The sequence below is a fragment of the Hippoglossus hippoglossus genome, chromosome 17 (genome assembly GCF_009819705.1).
Source record: "Hippoglossus hippoglossus isolate fHipHip1 chromosome 17, fHipHip1.pri, whole genome shotgun sequence".
Lineage (NCBI taxonomy): Eukaryota > Metazoa > Chordata > Actinopteri > Pleuronectiformes > Pleuronectidae > Hippoglossus > Hippoglossus hippoglossus.
Window position 1 is genome coordinate 11,791,547 of NC_047167.1, and position 18,341 is coordinate 11,809,887.

The following is an 18,341-nucleotide window of genomic DNA, read 5'->3' on the forward strand; positions in this document are numbered from 1 at the left end:
CTAATCAACCAGCAGAAAGATTTGTATTTGTCTGCAGAGCCCTTTCTCAAAGCAGATTTATGCAACACATTAAGTGAATCATAATCACAGGAAATTGTTTACTGCCCCATTTTCTCTGTGTCGTTTTCTTCCCTCGCAACATATTTAATTTCATCATCTAACTATGCTCTGTTCTCGTGTTGTTGCCCTCTAGGTGAGACCTCCTCCGTAGTGAACATGCGTAGGATCACCCATCCCACAGTACAACAAACACTGGCAGGCAAAGCTGTCCTGCCCTGTGTCTTTACCCTCCAGAGCAGCTCCTCCAGCCAGCGTCCACACATCCTGTGGACCCGCACCGTGGCATCTGAAGGACAGGAAGCTCCAGTGGAGCAGATTGTGCTTTCAGCTAAAGGTAAAACAAAGATGTGATGGTACAGTGGGATTCAGCTGCTGATAAAAACCTACATTACTCAGTCAAACAACGGAGCTTATAATATGTGGATGTGAGTCTTTCACAGACAGTCACCACCTGAGTTGGCAGTTCTGCTAAGCTCAGAGAAATTGAACCTGAAGGCCTCACAGGAGAAGAATTTAACAAGCTGACTGTAGCAGCTCCAGGATTTCAAATGATAAACCTTTTTATACTGAATTTCCACTGTAAACACTTCAAATCTGTCTGAGTGGAAGCGTTTTAGCAAAGTCAAGGCTTGTACATATGAAATTAATCTACCCAGGGCCTTTTTTTATAGTATCTAACAGTTCATTGATATATTCTGATATCATTTGACATTGAAATTATCTAGAGGGGCTGTATGTGAGAACGCAAATGACCGACTCAGTGGCTCAGGACATACTCCAGAATTTTTACTGCCACCACAAAAAAAGGAATGTGTCCAAGGGAGCCCATGTGACGGATATAAAAGTGAAAAAAACAAAATGACCACAAATATCGAATGATGAAAAAAAGGAGCCGAACATGTAGAAGGCACAGAGAAAAACGTCAACTTTTAAAAACAACAAGTTTCGAGGTGATGAGAACTGATGCCAGTGTTGGTGTAATTTATACGTCCAGATATTTTGGACTGACGAGGACAATCTCCTGCTGCGTTCATGTTTGAAAACGGCTTCATTTTACACCATAAAGTTGGCAACTTGCAGGTGAACATAGTGGAGTATTTAGCAGCTCCCGAATGAGTGTGTAGAGCAAAGCTGAGCTAAAAGAGAGTGAATGTTTGACTTGTCTTTGTTTGATCAGAAACAAAACCCCAAATTAACGAAAATCATGTTCCACAAGCTGGATGTATAAATAAGCAGCTGTTTGCCAAAATGTTTGCTGTATCAACTTAAAAGGTAATTGCAAATTGTGATTGTTTCTGATGCCAAAAATAATCATGAATGTGATTGAATCTGAAAGGTTTCCAAAGCAAAACAATGACATAGATCTTGAGCCGACAGCTGGAGCTCCTGCAGTCAAAATGAGATACAAACCCTCAGGAAAAGATTTTCCAGGAATTTTTCTACATAATTATATCTACATCAATTTGTCTGTGGTCCCTTGAAGTTTATTTTATATCTGTAAAATGTGCAGGATGCCAGTTGTATTGAACAAAGGTTTGTTATCTCTGCCAAAGGTGATGTAATCAAGCTGAATAAGGCTTTCAGTGGCCGCGTCATGCTGCCAGGACACACTGCCAATCCTCTGAATGCTACCATGGAGATCTCCAGTCTCCGTACCAACGACTCAGGCACTTACCACTGTCAGGTTGTCATGGGTAACGACTATGAGAGGGACACTGTGCCCCTGGTGGTCTCCGGTGAGTGCCGCAGCGTCTTTCGTCGGATTTCTTTGTGAGCAAAAAGTTTTGTGCCGCAACTCTCCAAAGGAAACAAAACAGAAATCCTGCTGACAGACTGAGCAGCATTTACACAAAAGCCTTTAAAATTCTTCTTTTAACTTCATTGATTTCCTTGTTTGATTGCATCCAATGCTTGTCATGCTAATGTAAGATAGATGACAGCTGCTTTAAAACAGAAGCATGACCAATTAAGCCTTTTCAGCGTTAGATTAGTAACATTGATTCTCCATATCGATATCATAATGATGGACCCAACACAATTCTCTGTGTTGGTGTTGGAGTATTATCTAACTTTCCACTGGAGTGAGTGTGTTATTCTTTAAATCAAAGTGTTTGGACCGAACACCAATGATCTCTTTTCTGTTTGCTCATATGCTCATTTGCTGGAACTCGCATACTGTTGTATTGATCTGTTTGTGGCCTGTTCTGTTACATCCCACTAAGAATTTTTAAATGTTTTGCCTCAACTCTTTTCCCTGCGTCTGCCCGTCTAGGCGTGGTGTTTCACTACCGGACCCCCAGCGCCCGCTATGCCCTCTCATTTACCGACGCACAGCGGGTCTGCCAGGAGAACTCAGCACAGATCGCCACACCAGCCCAGATGTGGGCAGCGTACTATGACGGCTTTGCCAGCTGTGCAGCCGGCTGGTTGGATGATCAGACCGTTCGGTGAGAAGACGTTTAATAACTTCCGTTTGCTTGTCACACCCTCACATCGCTGCTCGCTGGTTGCAATGAGTCTTGCTTTGCTTTGCTCAAGATCTGCTGTGAGGTTTTTGAAATGTCTGACTCCCTACTGGCTAAATATTATTAAGATTATTATTAAATTAAATATTATTAATAATTTGGTCAATAAAATAGAATACATATTTCCTAGGGTTCAAGTTACTTTAGGCTATATCAAATAAAATTAGGATATGAATAGATTTTTACATTTTTCAACCAGTAAATTTGGGGCATTTTTGCAGAGCTGGTAAGTTGCTCCTGAAACACTTTTTGTCTTAGTTGTTAAAGTCCTCTTCACGTTCCGATAGCCATCGATAAACAAAGTTATCTGGACAAGAAAAAAGCTGCTTTCTCTGACCCTCACAGGACTTTACTAATAATTTATTTCCTCCCGAATGATGAGTTGTGAGGCAGTTCATGCGTTTTGGGGGCGTAGATTTGACAAGATGGCCGATGGGAAGGTTGGGATGTATTGGTTAGATGTTTTCAAAGTGGAGCCTTATTACTAACCCTAGCTTTAAATGAATAGTTTGGTAAATATGCTTGTTTGCTTTCTTACGAAGTCAATTGAGAAGATTGACACCACTCTCATGGTTGCACACTCAATGTAAAGCTACCTCCAGCAGCTTAGCTCTGTCCAAAGACAACAAAATCCGTTTACCAAGCTAGCTGTTTCCCCCTGTTTCAAGTCTTTATGCTAAGCTAAGCTAACCGGCTGCTTGCTGTAGCTTCATATTTACCATACAGACACAACAGTCGGATCAATCTCTTCTTAAAAATAAAACTTTTAGACAAGTAATCGATTATCAAAGCTACTGCAGTTTTTCCTTCAATCACTTAATCCATTAATTGATCAATTGTTTGAACTCTATTTTAAAGACTGCTACATATTTTTTAATATGCATGCTAATGATCTCATGAGAATAATATTCTTTGTTCACTTTCTCTTCTCGGATCTTCTGCTTTTTCAATTGTTATTCGGTTCTTTTGGTTTTTGTTTTAATCTGCTTCTGGATCATGTTCAGATTTTTACCGCTGTTGTTTCTTCACTGTTCAATTGTATTTTAATCTATTCTAATCCCTTGCCCTTTGAAAGAGAGCACTAATAGGAATTTATTCTAAACTGACATTTAAAGTCTTAATGAGAATCAAAGTTTTGATATGTGTGCTAAGATCATATTCATACAGTAAAACATCCATAAGATATCTCTAATGCTTATTTCCTTTGATCAGACAAAAGAAAGACTAATCCCAAATTTATTACCGTTTATGACTCCCACATGATTCGTCTCCACAGCTATTCTGTCCAGCTGCCAGAGCTTGGTTGCTATGGCCACAAGGAGTACTCCGCTGGAGTGAGGAATTATGGGAAGAGGGACCCGAAAGAGCTGTTTGATGTGTACTGTTTTGCCAAAGAACTGGATGGTACACGCACACACACCCACACACACAGACACACACACACACACACACACACACAGAGAACATATCAAAACCAGTCATAGCTTTACACTGATGTCTCCATCTTATTCTGCTACACTACTAAAGGATAATACTGGCAATATTTTTTTTTTCTATTCCAATACAAAAACATTAAGCGACAATGACTTCTCCTAGCAAGTTTATTGGTCTTGTGTCATTGATCCAATTAATTGTCCAAAACCTATAAAAAAAAAAAATCAGCAACTCAGACCTTTGCACTTGGTGACATGTCCCCTCATAAAAGTGACATGGGCACTGTGGTTTATATTAAGCCAGTCCCACGAGCACCATCCTGCTGCTGTAAATAGGGGATACTGCATCAAAAGTGTATTAATCCACATCTAAAAATAGTTCAGAGCAAATTCAACACTCCTTTTTATGCCTCCACGCCATACTTGTGAACAAAACATCTCAAGAATGCCACCAGGCCATGGGTTCAAATTTGGTATAAATGTTCAGTTCAACCTAAGGACAAACTGATTTGATTTTAGTGGTCATATGTGACAGTGGCACTTGGACTTAAAGATGATAAGTGATTAAATTCCAGAGGTCAAAGGTCACAGCAACCTCATATGACTGTGAAAAAAATGTTTGTAGACTGAAACTGCGCTGGTTAGTGGAGGCGGTTATTCTAGTTGAGTAATGTTTGGCAAAAACCCCAGTACCCAGGTGTTTTAGGAAAAGATTCATTATGTTATGACTGAATTTTATATTCGTGACAAGCTCCCTTTTCATGTCTCCTTCCCTTAGGTGAGGTGTTTCACTCCTCGGTCCCGGGCAGGTTGTCTCTGTCTTCGGCCTCAGACCGCTGTGTGTCCCTCGGGGGGCAGCTTGCCACGGTGGGGCAGCTTTACCTTGCCTGGAGGGCAGGCCTGGACAGCTGTGCCCCTGGCTGGCTGTCCGATGGCAGCATTCGCTACCCGGTGACCTCGCCTCGCCTCGACTGTGGAGGGATCCAGCCGGGAGTCCGCACCGTCACACCCAACAGCACCGCTGACAACACCACAGTTCTATATGATGCTTATTGCTACAGAGGTATTATTAATTGTGCTGTTTTTGTATACTATTTCTGCTAACTCATTATGGATTGTTTAGACAGCAATGAAAATTAATCATAAATCTGTACTATTATAATTATGTTGAAATTATGTTTAACGTAAATATTATTTGGACTTTATAGATCTATATAGATAGAAATGGCCATAAAAATGGATGAATTCACAGATTTATTTACCACCTCACTCATAAGAGAGGTGTTGATGTTGCTGTGGAGGATTTAAGTGGCTATTTGAATCAGTTATGATAAATGACATTACTGCTGTTGTAGCTATGGCAACTCTGATTTCTGATCCACATTATCTACCCCACCGTCATGTCTCTGTGAAATAGCTGGATTGACAGAAGAAGTGCAAAGAGGACAGGATGTCAATATCTAGTGGTTCATTTTCACTCGCGGCTTCGTATGTTGACTGATATCGGTCAATTTCTGCAAAAGTTAGAGACACACTGGGTGAAATCCTTCAGCGACAGCAATGTGAACAGCAGATCTTATCAACTTGTTTCCTAGGAAACATAAAGAATATGGACTCCATGTCTCACATCTACACCTCCCTGTGGAAGCCCTGGAGCTACCTCGCAGGCTCAAGTGATGCTGACTCCTCAGGGATGGACAGCCCCGACCCGACTACACAGCAGGCTGTCACTACAAGAGGTTTCTCATTTGTCTGTGGTTCGAAGATCAGTAGCAGCACAAAGAAGCTCATTAAGAGAATCAACAATCTAATTAGTAGATTTAGACATAGTGGCAATGCACTTCATTTGGGTACAAGTATAATGTTCTTTCTACTTACATCCATACAGGAACCTTAAATGGCAGCGATGGTTCACCTTCCAACTGGACAGGATTGGTTGACCTTGAGGAGGAGGCCACTCTTAACAGCACTGATGCTGGTGAGTCTGATTACTAGTATTGATTTCTGTAAAAAATAAAGATTGCTTGTATTGACCAAAGATCCTGTGGCTTATGATTCACCCTCAGCCTCAGACCCCTGGTCCTCAGAGTCTTCAGGATCCTATGTGACCCTCCAGCTAATCCCAGGACAGAGCTCCTTAGACTGGGGAGAGCAACTGGAGCCTGGTCCTGACTCGGAAGAGTTTCTCCGACCCCCAGTTCACCCAACACCTGCTGAGAAGAAAGTCAGTCAGGTTTTGTGCTTCAATCATGCTGTTTGAAATACCAAAAAATGATGGCATCAGTGAATCAGCTAAGTTTCTGTCCATCTGCTCATTAATTCAGGTGATCTCAAAGATTGCCAAGTCCATGTGGAAGCCTTGGAACTACTTGGTGGGAACTGGAAACGAGAACGGGACCCAAGCACCAAACGGGAAGGAAGGTGACGAGGAGACAACTACAAAAAAGGAAGATCAAGAATCTAAGCCTTCCAGTACGGCATCTCCAGGTGTGTGGGTCATTACTATTTCTAATCACTGAACTGAATGGCCTACTAACCATTTGACCCCTGATGACAAAGAGCTTTATAGCGTTTGACTTATATTCATGAGGCTTAATAACATTATATTTTTATGTGTGTATTCTAAGCTTATTTCTTACTTTCAAGCCTTGCTCACTTTAGAACCGAGTCAAATGTAATCCCTTCTGTCATAGATAAGGACATATCTTGGCAACTCAAATTAGCTTATAAAAATTAGATTATTTTATTAAGACCTCCATAGCTCAGAATGTACATCTTTTTCTTATTTGTAATATCTTTGGATATCTGCAAATAAGGTGTTTTATATTTCCTCAGATTACCTCTTTCTCGTGTAGTGATTAAGAGGGATTTAACCCCAAAATGGAAAATATTTTAATTGCTCAGTTACTGTATGAGTTGGCAAACATTTATCATAAATAGGAAAAAGATTTAGGTGCTGAACCTATAGAAGATGAAGGTGGTTATACTCCTCGCAGACGTATCAGCCTGCTTACCCTGCACAAAATAAATCATTCCCTTTCCCCTCTATATGCATCAAGAGCTTTTCTGATATTGGGACACATTTCCATTCCTTCTGGGAGTGTAAACTTGTTTCCAGATTCTGGGCATCGATTTCCAAGGTAATTAGTGGGACCTTTGAAATAAAAAAAACGAAAAAAGACCCTGGTGTCTACCTCTTAGTTGTTACTTCCAGGGAATTACACTTCCCTACATGCACTCCAAACTTCTTGAGACGCTTTTTAATTGCTCAAAAGTGTGTCTTACACAACTGGATCAAAGACTTTCTGCCAAGTGTCACGAAAACAAAGGACAGTTTACTGTAGGAAACACGGGGAAGAAATATCAGGGATGAAATAAAACCTTTAAATAAACTAATAATCCCATAAAACCAGTCATCCTCAAGCCCACCAGTGGACAAGGACATGTTATTTTGATAATTAAAAGCAATGACACTAGAGAGGGAGAAACAAACATCAAGAATAATCTTCATATGACTCAGATGACATGTGGTGTTATTTCTATAATTAATAAATCAAATTTGGTGGAGGCGGAAAAATCAAACGGAGAGACAGTAAAGGAGGCACCGACAATTCTCTACTTAGCATTTTGACAGTTCAACCAGCTCTTGTCTCGGCTGTCACCAGAATATGTTTGGTTAGATTCCATTTTCCTTATCAGAGAAGAGTTTTCTGTTTCTAACAAATTCAAACCCTCATCAGCGAGTGGTTAAGAATCACTTTAATGTCAAAACAAAGACTGTTTTCAAGAGACTTGTTTTAATGGTGCGGCATTTTTGTATCTTCAAAATCGCCCACACAGAGCATGCACAAACAGAAGTATTTCTGTGCCTGTGATTGTGTTGATTTGAGTCTTCCCACATGAGTGCATAAGCAGACGAATCATGTCTCTTTAGCTTGATGCCCATTATTAACCCTGGAGCACAGGCATTGTGTGTTGAAATCATCAGGTTTCCTTCCAACATAAACACTAGGAAGACTCATCAACCTGCATTTCTCCTCCCCATTCCTCAGGGGCCTTCTGAGTTTAAATGTTTTTATGTGCTGGCGGAAGAAGAAAGTGGTTTTCAAATGGCAGACGTTGCTGTTCAGTGTTTGTTGAAACTGTGTTACAGAGTTGTTGATTCAATTTTGAGGCAATTTGTGAGAGCGTGGAGGTCCCGCGTTTCAGGCTGTGTGTGTGTGTGTGTGTGTGTGTGTGTGTGTGTGTGTGTGTGTTTAACAGGGAGGTAGTGTGTGAGATGAAGAGAATGGTGAGGAATGAGACTAAGAGACCCTGCTGAAAGTTTATAGCATGCATTTTTCATTTTGTTCAGACATGTGTGTGCGTGGTGTGTGTACGTGCAGGTGTGTCTAGAGGGGATTTAAAGCTTCACCCAGGTGGTTTTTTTGTTGCATTTGTACTTATTCATCGTAATTGAAAGTAGCTCTTTTAAATGTGATAATGACACAGGAGAGTCTTTAAATTTCATCAGCAGTTTGTTAATTAGCTTCAGACAGTGTTATTTTGTGCTCTTGCCATATATTGCCAGGTTATTTAATTTTGCAGCTTTCAGTGTAATGACTTTGCAGCTCAGAGGTCAGTTGTTGTGTTTAGTTTATTAGTGTATTTAACAGGGGCCATGTACAACACAACTGTGGAGTGTGGTATATGTACTCTAGCTAATTTGTGGTCTCTATACACTGAGCATGCGAGCATGCGAGCAGGCATGTGGTGGTTCTAGCTTGAACAGCGCCCTGGGCTATAGATGCTATTTGAATGTAGGTTCATGCATTATTTATATGTGACACTTAATGTGAATATACAGCAATCATATATTCCATATGTGCTTTTTATATACTCTCCGTAAAAAAAATTTTTTTTAAAGCATGCTGCCCTCTGTGCCCACGTTGCTTATATCCGCTACTGGTAAAGGTCCATGGGATGATGGTCAGAAACTACAAGAAAAAAATACCGTCTGTTCTTTTCTTAATAACAACTTGTATGTTGACATGAATAACATGTTCACATCATAAACTGGTAATTACATTACACACGTTTTTTTGAAAGCTCACACTTGCAGTAAGTTTTGACGGTTAAATCTTTCTGTCTTTGTAAGTCTAATGTTTTTCGGTATCTTATCCAACCCCTGCAGGTAGTGTTCTCTGGTTAAATCTAGTGGTTTTAAAAAAATGTTATAACATGGGAAATGCTCGGCTCTATTCTGACCTTTATTGAAATGTTTGTTTTCAGTGTCCTCAGAGCTTTGCCTGCTAGCGTTGATAATATTGAAGTGTAGACAGCCTGAGTGTAGTGACAGAGGAAAAACAGCTGACGAAGAGCAGACAGCTTTGAAATGTTTTGTCTCCCTTGACGAGACAGACAGAATCCACAAGATTATTTTTACTTGGTTCATCACTGTTGTTTTCGTCTTCTGCACTTGTCGGCAAAAACGAACACCTCTGGCTTCACTCCTGGTTTTCTTTTTGTTTATTTTGTGCCCTCTGCAGGTTTGTTTTCTTGGGGAAGTTCATGGTTCAGCAGCCCCTCCAAGGAGAGCAGCGCACCAGCCAGCGTAGACTCACCCACTCGTCTGGCATCTACCTTGCCCGCCTCCGGTATTCCTATCACTACAGATAGCATCAAGACCCAGGAGAATCCAGAGACCCACACATCCACCGCCTCGAGCTCTGCACCTGAAATCACCTCATCCAGCGGGGATACCTGGGTCCGCGTTGAATCAGAGACCACGACCCAGCCGGGTGGCAAGAGGGAGGAGACGGTGACCTCCAGAGCGAGCGGTAGGGGCGGCAGAGGGAGGGGAAAGAAGAACCGAGGCGAGGACAGGAGTAGAGGAGAAGAGAAGGAGAGAGGAGAGGAGAAAGGGAAAGGAGAAGATGAGGGGAGTGGAGAAATCACCGGAGCAGAGGCAAAGGGGGAGATACAAGTGTCACGACGACCGGTTGGAACGTCTAAACCGAGAGAAAGGTCCAGAGAAAGATCCAGGGAGAGGGGTCACAGGAAAGGACAGTCCACCGCTTCCACCACCACGACTGCCACTGCCACCACCAGTCCTCTGGAGATCACTGGGACGACCACAACTGGGTCGGAGAGCACCGACTTCTCTACATCAAAATCACCGTCCAGTTTACCAGCAGGAACACCATCGATCTCCCCTGACCAACATCAAACACTGTCCTCATCCCCCTCAGACTCACCATCCCCATCAGCCACAGTGTTTATGTCCTCTGCTCAACCATCGTCACCATCTCCTTCCCCTTCCTCTTCCTCTTCCTCCTCTTCTTCATCCACTTTCTCACCTTCACTGACTTCCCAAACCGCATCCCTCTCACCCTCACCATCATCAGTCTCCTCCCATACCCTGTCTCAAATGGTCGGATCAGGAGACCCATCACCGTCTCCTCACCTCGAAAACCAGGACGGCTCCTCTAACCCCCTGACGCCGCTTCACTGGGTCCCAGTGAAGACAGCAGGTCAGAACAGCTCTGTGGATTATCCCCCGTTACTGTCAGGGCCCCCGGATGAGGAAGAGCCCGCTTGGTCTCACGCCGTGGGCTCAGGGGCCCTGTTACCTGGCAACATGGAGGAGGAGAGCAGCAGAGGAGCGAACGTCAGCACCGTTACTCTGGGCCCAGCAAGTAAGCTATGTTTGTCTGTTTGTACATTCTAGTGTATCTACGTATCTGCATGTGTTTGAATTAGTCATAGATTGTAGTATTATGAGCATTATTTTGATTTGATAGCGGATAATTCTGATCCTTTTCTCCAAATTATATGGTTCAGATATTCCACTGTTCCTATGGTAGCAAGTTAATCGGTCAACTATAACTGACCACTTAACGTTCTAATTAGCATGCCATTAACCAGTAGTTTGTGTTTTAAAAAAAAAAAAATTAGGCTAGATTATGATAACATAGCGAGATAACCTAAAGCTTTCATTTTGTGTTGTGTTTCTTCTGCAAATGCATCACAAATAAAGACACGGCCAGGAGACTGGATGATGAATGAAAGCTTGTTTTTCTGCCTTTTAATCTTAAGTTAAAAGGGTAGAAAATAATAAAATTCACTGTGCCACTCAATAGTGGCTGACAAATTTTAAGGTGGAATGTTTTATTGTGTGTTAGTCAACAGATGAGTTGATGTTGTGAATCAATTGATACACCTGAAATGTCAACATGACAACTTTGACCATTCTGGGTGTTTTTATTGGCTCTTTTTGCAAGATATACATGAGATCACTGTATCTTCAAGAGCTTAAAGCTGGAAATGAATGTCAATCAGATAATGTGAACTGAACAGAACAATGAAATGTAGCCAGCGATAAAACTAGATATGCTTTCCGTCACATAATTAGCAAGGCAACACTGTGCTTTTTTTCACATGTAATTTTAGGGTGTAATTGATACATCTTCCCAGCACTGTTTAGCTCTTTGTCTGCTTGTTGTTCTCTTCCTGCTTTTTGTTGCAGCAAAACCTTTGATTCCTAAACCTCAGGAATTACTTACTTACTCATTTTCTGTTACAGGAATGTTCCTGGTTGTAAAAGAACAGAATTATCCTTTCATACAGTTTTCTTCATTAATCCTTCCACTGAGCTCAGCACTGGCTTATTTATTGTAAGATTCAGTGTTCATTCCCTGGCTATGTACCCACCATTTATTCCTGCCAGAAGCAGAGATCACATCCTTGTCACCGTATACAATCTGCTGATTAAGTCTGCAGCCCTGTGCTGTACATCCGAGGGGCCGGCCCATTGGTTTATTTCTCACTCGATAATGACAGTGCATACAGGGGGGGAAAAAATCCTATCACCCAGCGTGTGGATGCCCCACGGACATCATGCTATCACACGAGGTGATTTATTCTGCAGCTAATGTCTGCAGCAGGCATGGCTGAGGTGTGAGGAGTCTTGCGGCTAGAAAACAGCTGTAAACTGTATCGACAAGAAGACGAGGTCAATCTGGACTGCCGGTGTACAGTGTGAGAGCTGATTGATTGACGGAGAGACCCTGGAGTGGTGCAGGCAGAGGCCCGTAAACACACAAACACACAGATATCTTTGCTGGAAAACGAGGGGGGGGTGGACACGCTGGCAGGAGATTGGAGCAGAGTAACGGCTTTCAGCTTACATCTCTCTCACTCTCATGTACACGGGCTCAGCTCCCCTGTGGTTGGGTTTCACGGTGGTGGTCGGTATTTGCTCTCCTGACTGGATCACAGAGCACTTAATCAGTCCGCTCAATCAATGAGAGAGGAGAGATAGAGGGGCCTCAGGTTGGATTCGAGGACCTTCAGCTGCGGAGCGCATTGTTCTCAAACTGGAGCACACACACACACACACACACACAGACACACACGGCTTCACACTTGATGCACAGAGACACACTGAGTTTCTTTCCATTGTTTGATCTTTTTAAACAGATTTTCCATCTTTCTGTAACATTTAAATCGCAAGCAAGCTTCTTTGTTTCCCTCTCCGTGCTCCCGCGCCTTCGCAGAAATGCCAACCGTGACTTGTGAGATTTAAAGTGCTTATCCGAAATCATATTTCCAGTAAACCGCCTTTCCACTGTGTCTGCAGCTGTGATTACTTGCAGCAAAGGCCGTGTGTGATGTGTAGATTAAATACTTTGAGGTATCCCCGGCATCGCTGCAGCAAAATAATTAATCTCTAACGGTCTTATCTCTGTAAACTTATTAGTCGGATTTTGCTGTTGCCAGCTTATTGTTGCTGTTGTTTGTAGCAGCCGCTGTGCAGAGCGAGGGACAGTCCGCTCCTGTCAGTTCCTTCCACCAACTATTGATTTTTCTGCACCACTCGCTCTAATGAATGGCCAGGCACACAAGGTTTATCTTTCACACATGCAGACGCACACACACACACACACACACACACACACACACACACACACACACACACACACACACACACACACACACACACACACACACACACACACACACACACACACACACACACACACACACACACACACACACACACACACACACACACATACTGTAGTAAATCTGCTTGTCATAACACTTTATATTTGTCAAGGCGTGCCATTGACCTTCGCTGATGCACAGGGCGCAAGTGCACATAGGGCGAGACCGCTGTGCATTAAATGAAATGCGTGGCTGGTTTTAGCACCTGACTCCATCAGGATTTGAATCATCAGAGACGTTTATTAAGCAAAATTTACCATAAATCTATAAAGTTGAGGCTGTTGAGAAATCCTGCTCTGCACTGGGTCCTTGTGATTGAAAACGCGAAAAACCCTCAACCTGATTTTTTTGTCCCCCAACATTTATTTTGTCCAATCTGACGTGATGATAGATCAGATGATCTGAGCTTAAGATGTCTGCTTCTGGTTAATTATTGCACTGGATCGGCCTCGGGGCTAATCATAACCAGGGTATTGATTTTCACAGTGTTAAGGAAAAACACACAAACCTGCACACACACACAATGTGAACTTCACACAGCACCTCCTCCTCAACAGTCCTCAGTGTCAGAGAAGGATCTGGCAGAACAAAGGGTCCCACAGCCGAGCCTTTGCGGCCAGGATGAACGAGTGTTGGTTTTCAAAGACCTTAAGTTGCTATAATGAGCGGCTCAGGGGAGAAACATGTGGTGGCGTGTCAATTGATATGGAAATTTGTAATTGTGGAAGGAGACCACACACATGAAGACATTTTGGGGGTGAATGGCGGGGCCAAGGCGCTCAGCGGGGGGTCTGCTCCTTTCTTTTGAGGGTGGCTAATGTCTGAAGTTCTCACGCTGCCCACTACGCTCGGTGGAGTGAGCCAGGGCTCGCTTTCCATATGGTAACCATGACAACTGTGGCTGTGAGTGGATGGCGAGGTTGAGGCTCCCTGGCTTCTGATCCCTTTGAAAAGAGACAGAGTGTGAAATGGATATGCGTTGTGTTGTAGCCGCTGGTTTTAGCTGAGCTGCAATTACAGAAAATTAGGGTAGCATGTTTGTATTTTTATTTTCTGAGTCATACATTGATTTTATTTTTATCCAGAACCCACGCGGACATGAGGGTAATTGTGTTCAAGCTGCCCAACTTTTAGAGGATCCACATGGAAAGGAATATTTTAAGCTTTATTCAGCCCCGGAGCTTAAATACACGATGCCAAAATGAATCACATTCAAAAACAGGAAAAAACGTTTTACAGTATTTAATTAACTCACTTATTCTGAATCCCTAAATTCCTTCTCCACTCCCATCCGTCTGTCTCTTTTAGCTGAGGTGGAGCCCTGCGTGACAAACCCGTGTCTGCACGGAGGGAAGTGCCTTCCTCAGGGAACGGGCTACAGCTGCTACTGCCCACAAGGATTCACTGGGGAGAACTGTGAAATTGGTGAGTTATGCTCAAACACACACGCTCACACACATCCCACACGAAAAAAAACAAACACACACTCGCTGGCATAATGAGCTCCGTGTCAGTAAGTGTGTGCGTACTGACGCAGGGGCTCTTTAACGCCCTATTGGCAGGTCAAAGGCCGAGCTGTGCGTCAGGGTGAGAGAGGAGGATGAACCGAGGCTGAGGGTCAAAGGTTAGATTCAAACTGTCAGGGGATGATGGTCACGGTCCCTCAAGGTCAGGATGTGGCAGCCTTTTCCCTGGCAAAGTTCTTTTAATCACAAAATTCCAAGATGTGTCATGTCGCAAAGAGGCTGGTTTCATGTGCGAATGGATTCTGTGAGTCAAACCTACACATCACAGTCTGAATTTCGATTTGAATTCATGTCACCAGCAAATATACCTGAAGGTCTTTAAATCCTCGCTTATGTTCTCCCACAATGCAATGCAGAAAAGTACAGGGTCTTCTCAAAGCTGAAGAAATTGTAGATAAATGGATTCCTCAAATCACACCATCTGGTTTGTATACTTAGTTTTGACCATGAAAGAGGTATTAAATTATTTAAGTCTCTGTGATATTAAGACGTCTTTATAATGTTTTAATTTGAACTTGGGGAAACCTTGAGAAAGATCAATTTTTTTCCTACTGTATAAAGACTGTATGAAATATCTTTCTTTAAAATATCTCTAGTTTCATCAGATCGTTGCTGGCAGTTTGGGAAATAAGTGGTAATGTTTGATTTAGAGGATGTTTGCATTGATGCGATGAACACATGCAGGTATTCAGGTTTTAGAAGAGGTGCTTGTGAGTCTCTGTGATCCCTCAGCACACGGCAGAACTACCTCTGCAGTGGTGAGACAGTTTGACACCGAGGTGTAAATCTGCCATGAGGGTCCTAATTTGCTCCGTAACACATGCTCAGCTCATTAGGCAGCGATTCCTCAAGGAAGTGATCACTTTATGAATAAATGATTCACATGCAGCAGCACGCTTATCTGTATTCACAGGCCAATTTGGGCTGTGAACGCCTTGATACTTACCGAGGTTTGTTCAGTGTCACAGACAGACGGACAGATGGACAGCCAGCAGCTGATGCAGGGGTATGCTGTACGGCTTTGTCATGGATTTGCAGAATTTGCAGTATTACCTCTCTGAGGAGCAGCTTCCCCACTGAATATTGGATGAGAGGCACAAAGGGATTCTTTTTATATATCGAACAACAAAGAGCTGATTTTAATGGGGTGGGAGAGAAGGTGATGTGTCTTTAACTGGGATTTAGCATCTCTCAAGGTCATTCAAGGTCACTCATTAGTCAGTTTCATACTTATACAATTTTTTATAATTTCCAAGTTAAGTTTTTGTATTATTCCGACCATTGAGTGTATATTTTGTATAGGTCTGAGTCACTACATGTTCCCGGGGAGCTACTCTCACCAGTGCTAATAATATAAACAAATATATAATAATAATATGATAAAAAATCACCTTGTAGAAAACCTAAAGACTAAAAACATGAATGTCTGATTGTCACTTTTCCCGTTTTTAATTTGACCTCTGATCAATGACATTCTGAGTTTGGTACTATTGTTCTTCCAATCATCAACATATTAAAATGTGTAACATTTTAGTAACTTTAATATAGATCTAATCTTACTTTATGTTTTCTGCCATAGTGTCGTTCCTACACATGGTGGTTTTAACTGATTTAAACCAGTGACAATTTTTTCTTTTTCGGTATAAGAAAACTGGCATTTGAAAACTTGTATGCTACTTATGTTCTTAAACTGATATTTGATCTTACAGACAAGAAACCCTGTTTGATTGATTCCAACTCTGAGAGATTAAAGAAAATCTTGCAAGAAAACACATTATTACAAATCTGTGGTTCAATCTCTGTCGACCTCGTTTTTTCTCCATCTATCTTAACAGAGCTGCCATCTTCATAAACAGATAAACAGACTCTGTAAAGTCAAGCCTAAAACTGTTTGATGTCACAGAATAAACTATAGATTAAAGCTGAGAAAACTGTACTTTAACGGAGGCACATTATCCTCTGATTCAGCGTCATCACTGTAACAGTTGTATCATTGTAAAATGCAGAATTTGCACAACAGCTGTTTGCAAAGACAACAGGGTCAGCAACGCTTATAGATTATCCATGTTGCGTTCTAACGACCAATCAGCTCAGGCTACCTCGTGACCAAAAAGAACCAATCAGTGTCTACATCATTGTATCCAAACATCTCAGTTTTTGCACATCCAGACTAAAAGGCAGCCCCCGGAGTTTTCAAACTAAAATGGGGCCAGAAGCGTTTCCAAAACTTCTCCGTTTAATAAACTCCAGAATATTGGCAACGCTTGGCATTTCAGAAGCAGAGTTGATGCGTTTAGTATGGATGTAGCTGCAGGGGTTAGGGGGCATGCCAGACCATATGGTTGGGCCAGACTTTAATTTTGCAGAAAGAGAAAGTCTAAAAAAAGCATTAATACGTCTCCTCTAAAATGATTGAACAACAATCATACTTAATCCCATGATAGAAGCCTCAGCATGTGAGGACAGTCTGAAATATGAAAGTCTTGTCCGAGGCTAAAGGTCATTCTTGTTTGATCTGTCTGACACATTTACCGCAGATCTTTACAGCCGCTGACCTTTTCCACTGTTCAGCTCTGTGCTTGAATCTAAGAAACCATTTAGATCTGAGGAAATACTCTGAAGAAAGTTTAAACTTCGGAGTAGTTTTCTTTCTGCGCTCTCGCTGTGAGTTTTAATAGATTTCTGCAGTCCTGGGGTACAGTCTTTTATTCTGGGTCCAAAAAAGCCCACAGTGGAGAAAAGAGATTACCTACCCTCCATTTTCAATGATAAAGTGATGCTTTATTGATCCATGGAGAGAAATGTTCCTTTTGCCATCCACAGAGAGGTTAGAGAGCACAGATAGCTGCAGAGGAGCAGCCTGGAAGCTGGTATCTGTTTCCCCTACAGCGAGGTGGAAGTCTGCCAGGCTGGGGACCTGAGCCAGGACCAGGTCCAGCCTATCTGCTCACTTGTCCACCAAAATTATGTCTACACTATAACAGCTTAAAAGGAAAAATGATTTGATGTGCAGACTGGTCTTTCTCCCTCGTGCAGCCTTTTGTGGAGGGACACGATGAACAAGAGACAAAAAAAGAGATTGGACCTACATCAAGACGACCATAAGCTCTGTGAATGGGTAGTGAAGCCTGTGTTAACACTTGAAAGGTGTTTATAGTGTCGTCCTCTGTGAGAGCATGAGGACCAATGAGGAATGTAAAGGGGATTTGGGTTATCTGCATTCTTATCACACCCTGTTTGAATTACAGCACTGTACGCGCCGACATGCTCACATTTCACTGTTTAAACAAGGACCAGCTCCTCTTGTAAGAACCTAAACGCCCAAACCATCTTTATGAAAAACATCTCCTCAGCAGAAAACGTCCTTTATTTGAACCCTAACGACATCTACGACCCATCAGCTCTTTACCGCTTTCCTCTCTCTACAGATGTTGATGACTGTCAGTCGGAGCCATGTGAAAATGGAGGCACTTGCATTGACAAGATTGATTCATTCCTCTGCCTTTGCCTGCCCAGCTACGGGGGAGACACGTGTGAGAAAGGTGAGAGGGAGGAAACGGCACACACACACACACACACACACACACACACACACACACACACACACACACACACACACACACACACACACACACATACACACACATTTACACACAGATACCGAACAGATGACTCCAAGCCATGTTAGGGGGATTTATTATTATGCATCATGTTATTGGACTGTGTTGCACCAACAAATTCAGTGCATCGTGGTATGTGTGTGTGTGTGTGTGTGTGTGTGTGTGTGTGTGTGTGTGTGTGCGTGCGTG

The 18,341-nt window shown here is 42.4% G+C and overlaps 1 protein-coding gene across 3 annotated transcripts in view; it reads left to right on the top strand.

The window, feature by feature from the left end:
• LOC117778732 (neurocan core protein-like) overlaps nt 1–18,341 on the top strand; it is a 42,383-nt gene that overhangs the window by 17,214 nt on the left and 6,828 nt on the right. For 2 of the 3 annotated variants that reach the window (XM_034614496.1, XM_034614497.1), the window contains exons 3-14: nt 194–394; nt 1,614–1,796; nt 2,333–2,507; nt 3,862–3,989; nt 4,797–5,081; nt 5,614–5,757; nt 5,907–5,996; nt 6,079–6,242; nt 6,343–6,505; nt 9,547–10,695; nt 14,315–14,431; nt 17,961–18,074. In XM_034614496.1, coding sequence (XP_034470387.1) covers nt 194–394; nt 1,614–1,796; nt 2,333–2,507; nt 3,862–3,989; nt 4,797–5,081; nt 5,614–5,757; nt 5,907–5,996; nt 6,079–6,242; nt 6,343–6,505; nt 9,547–10,695; nt 14,315–14,431; nt 17,961–18,074 — 2,913 coding nt within the window. The remainder of the gene's footprint in view (nt 1–193; nt 395–1,613; nt 1,797–2,332; nt 2,508–3,861; nt 3,990–4,796; nt 5,082–5,613; nt 5,758–5,906; nt 5,997–6,078; nt 6,243–6,342; nt 6,506–9,546; nt 10,696–14,314; nt 14,432–17,960; nt 18,075–18,341) is intronic. The other variant, XM_034614498.1, reaches the window with a different exon arrangement.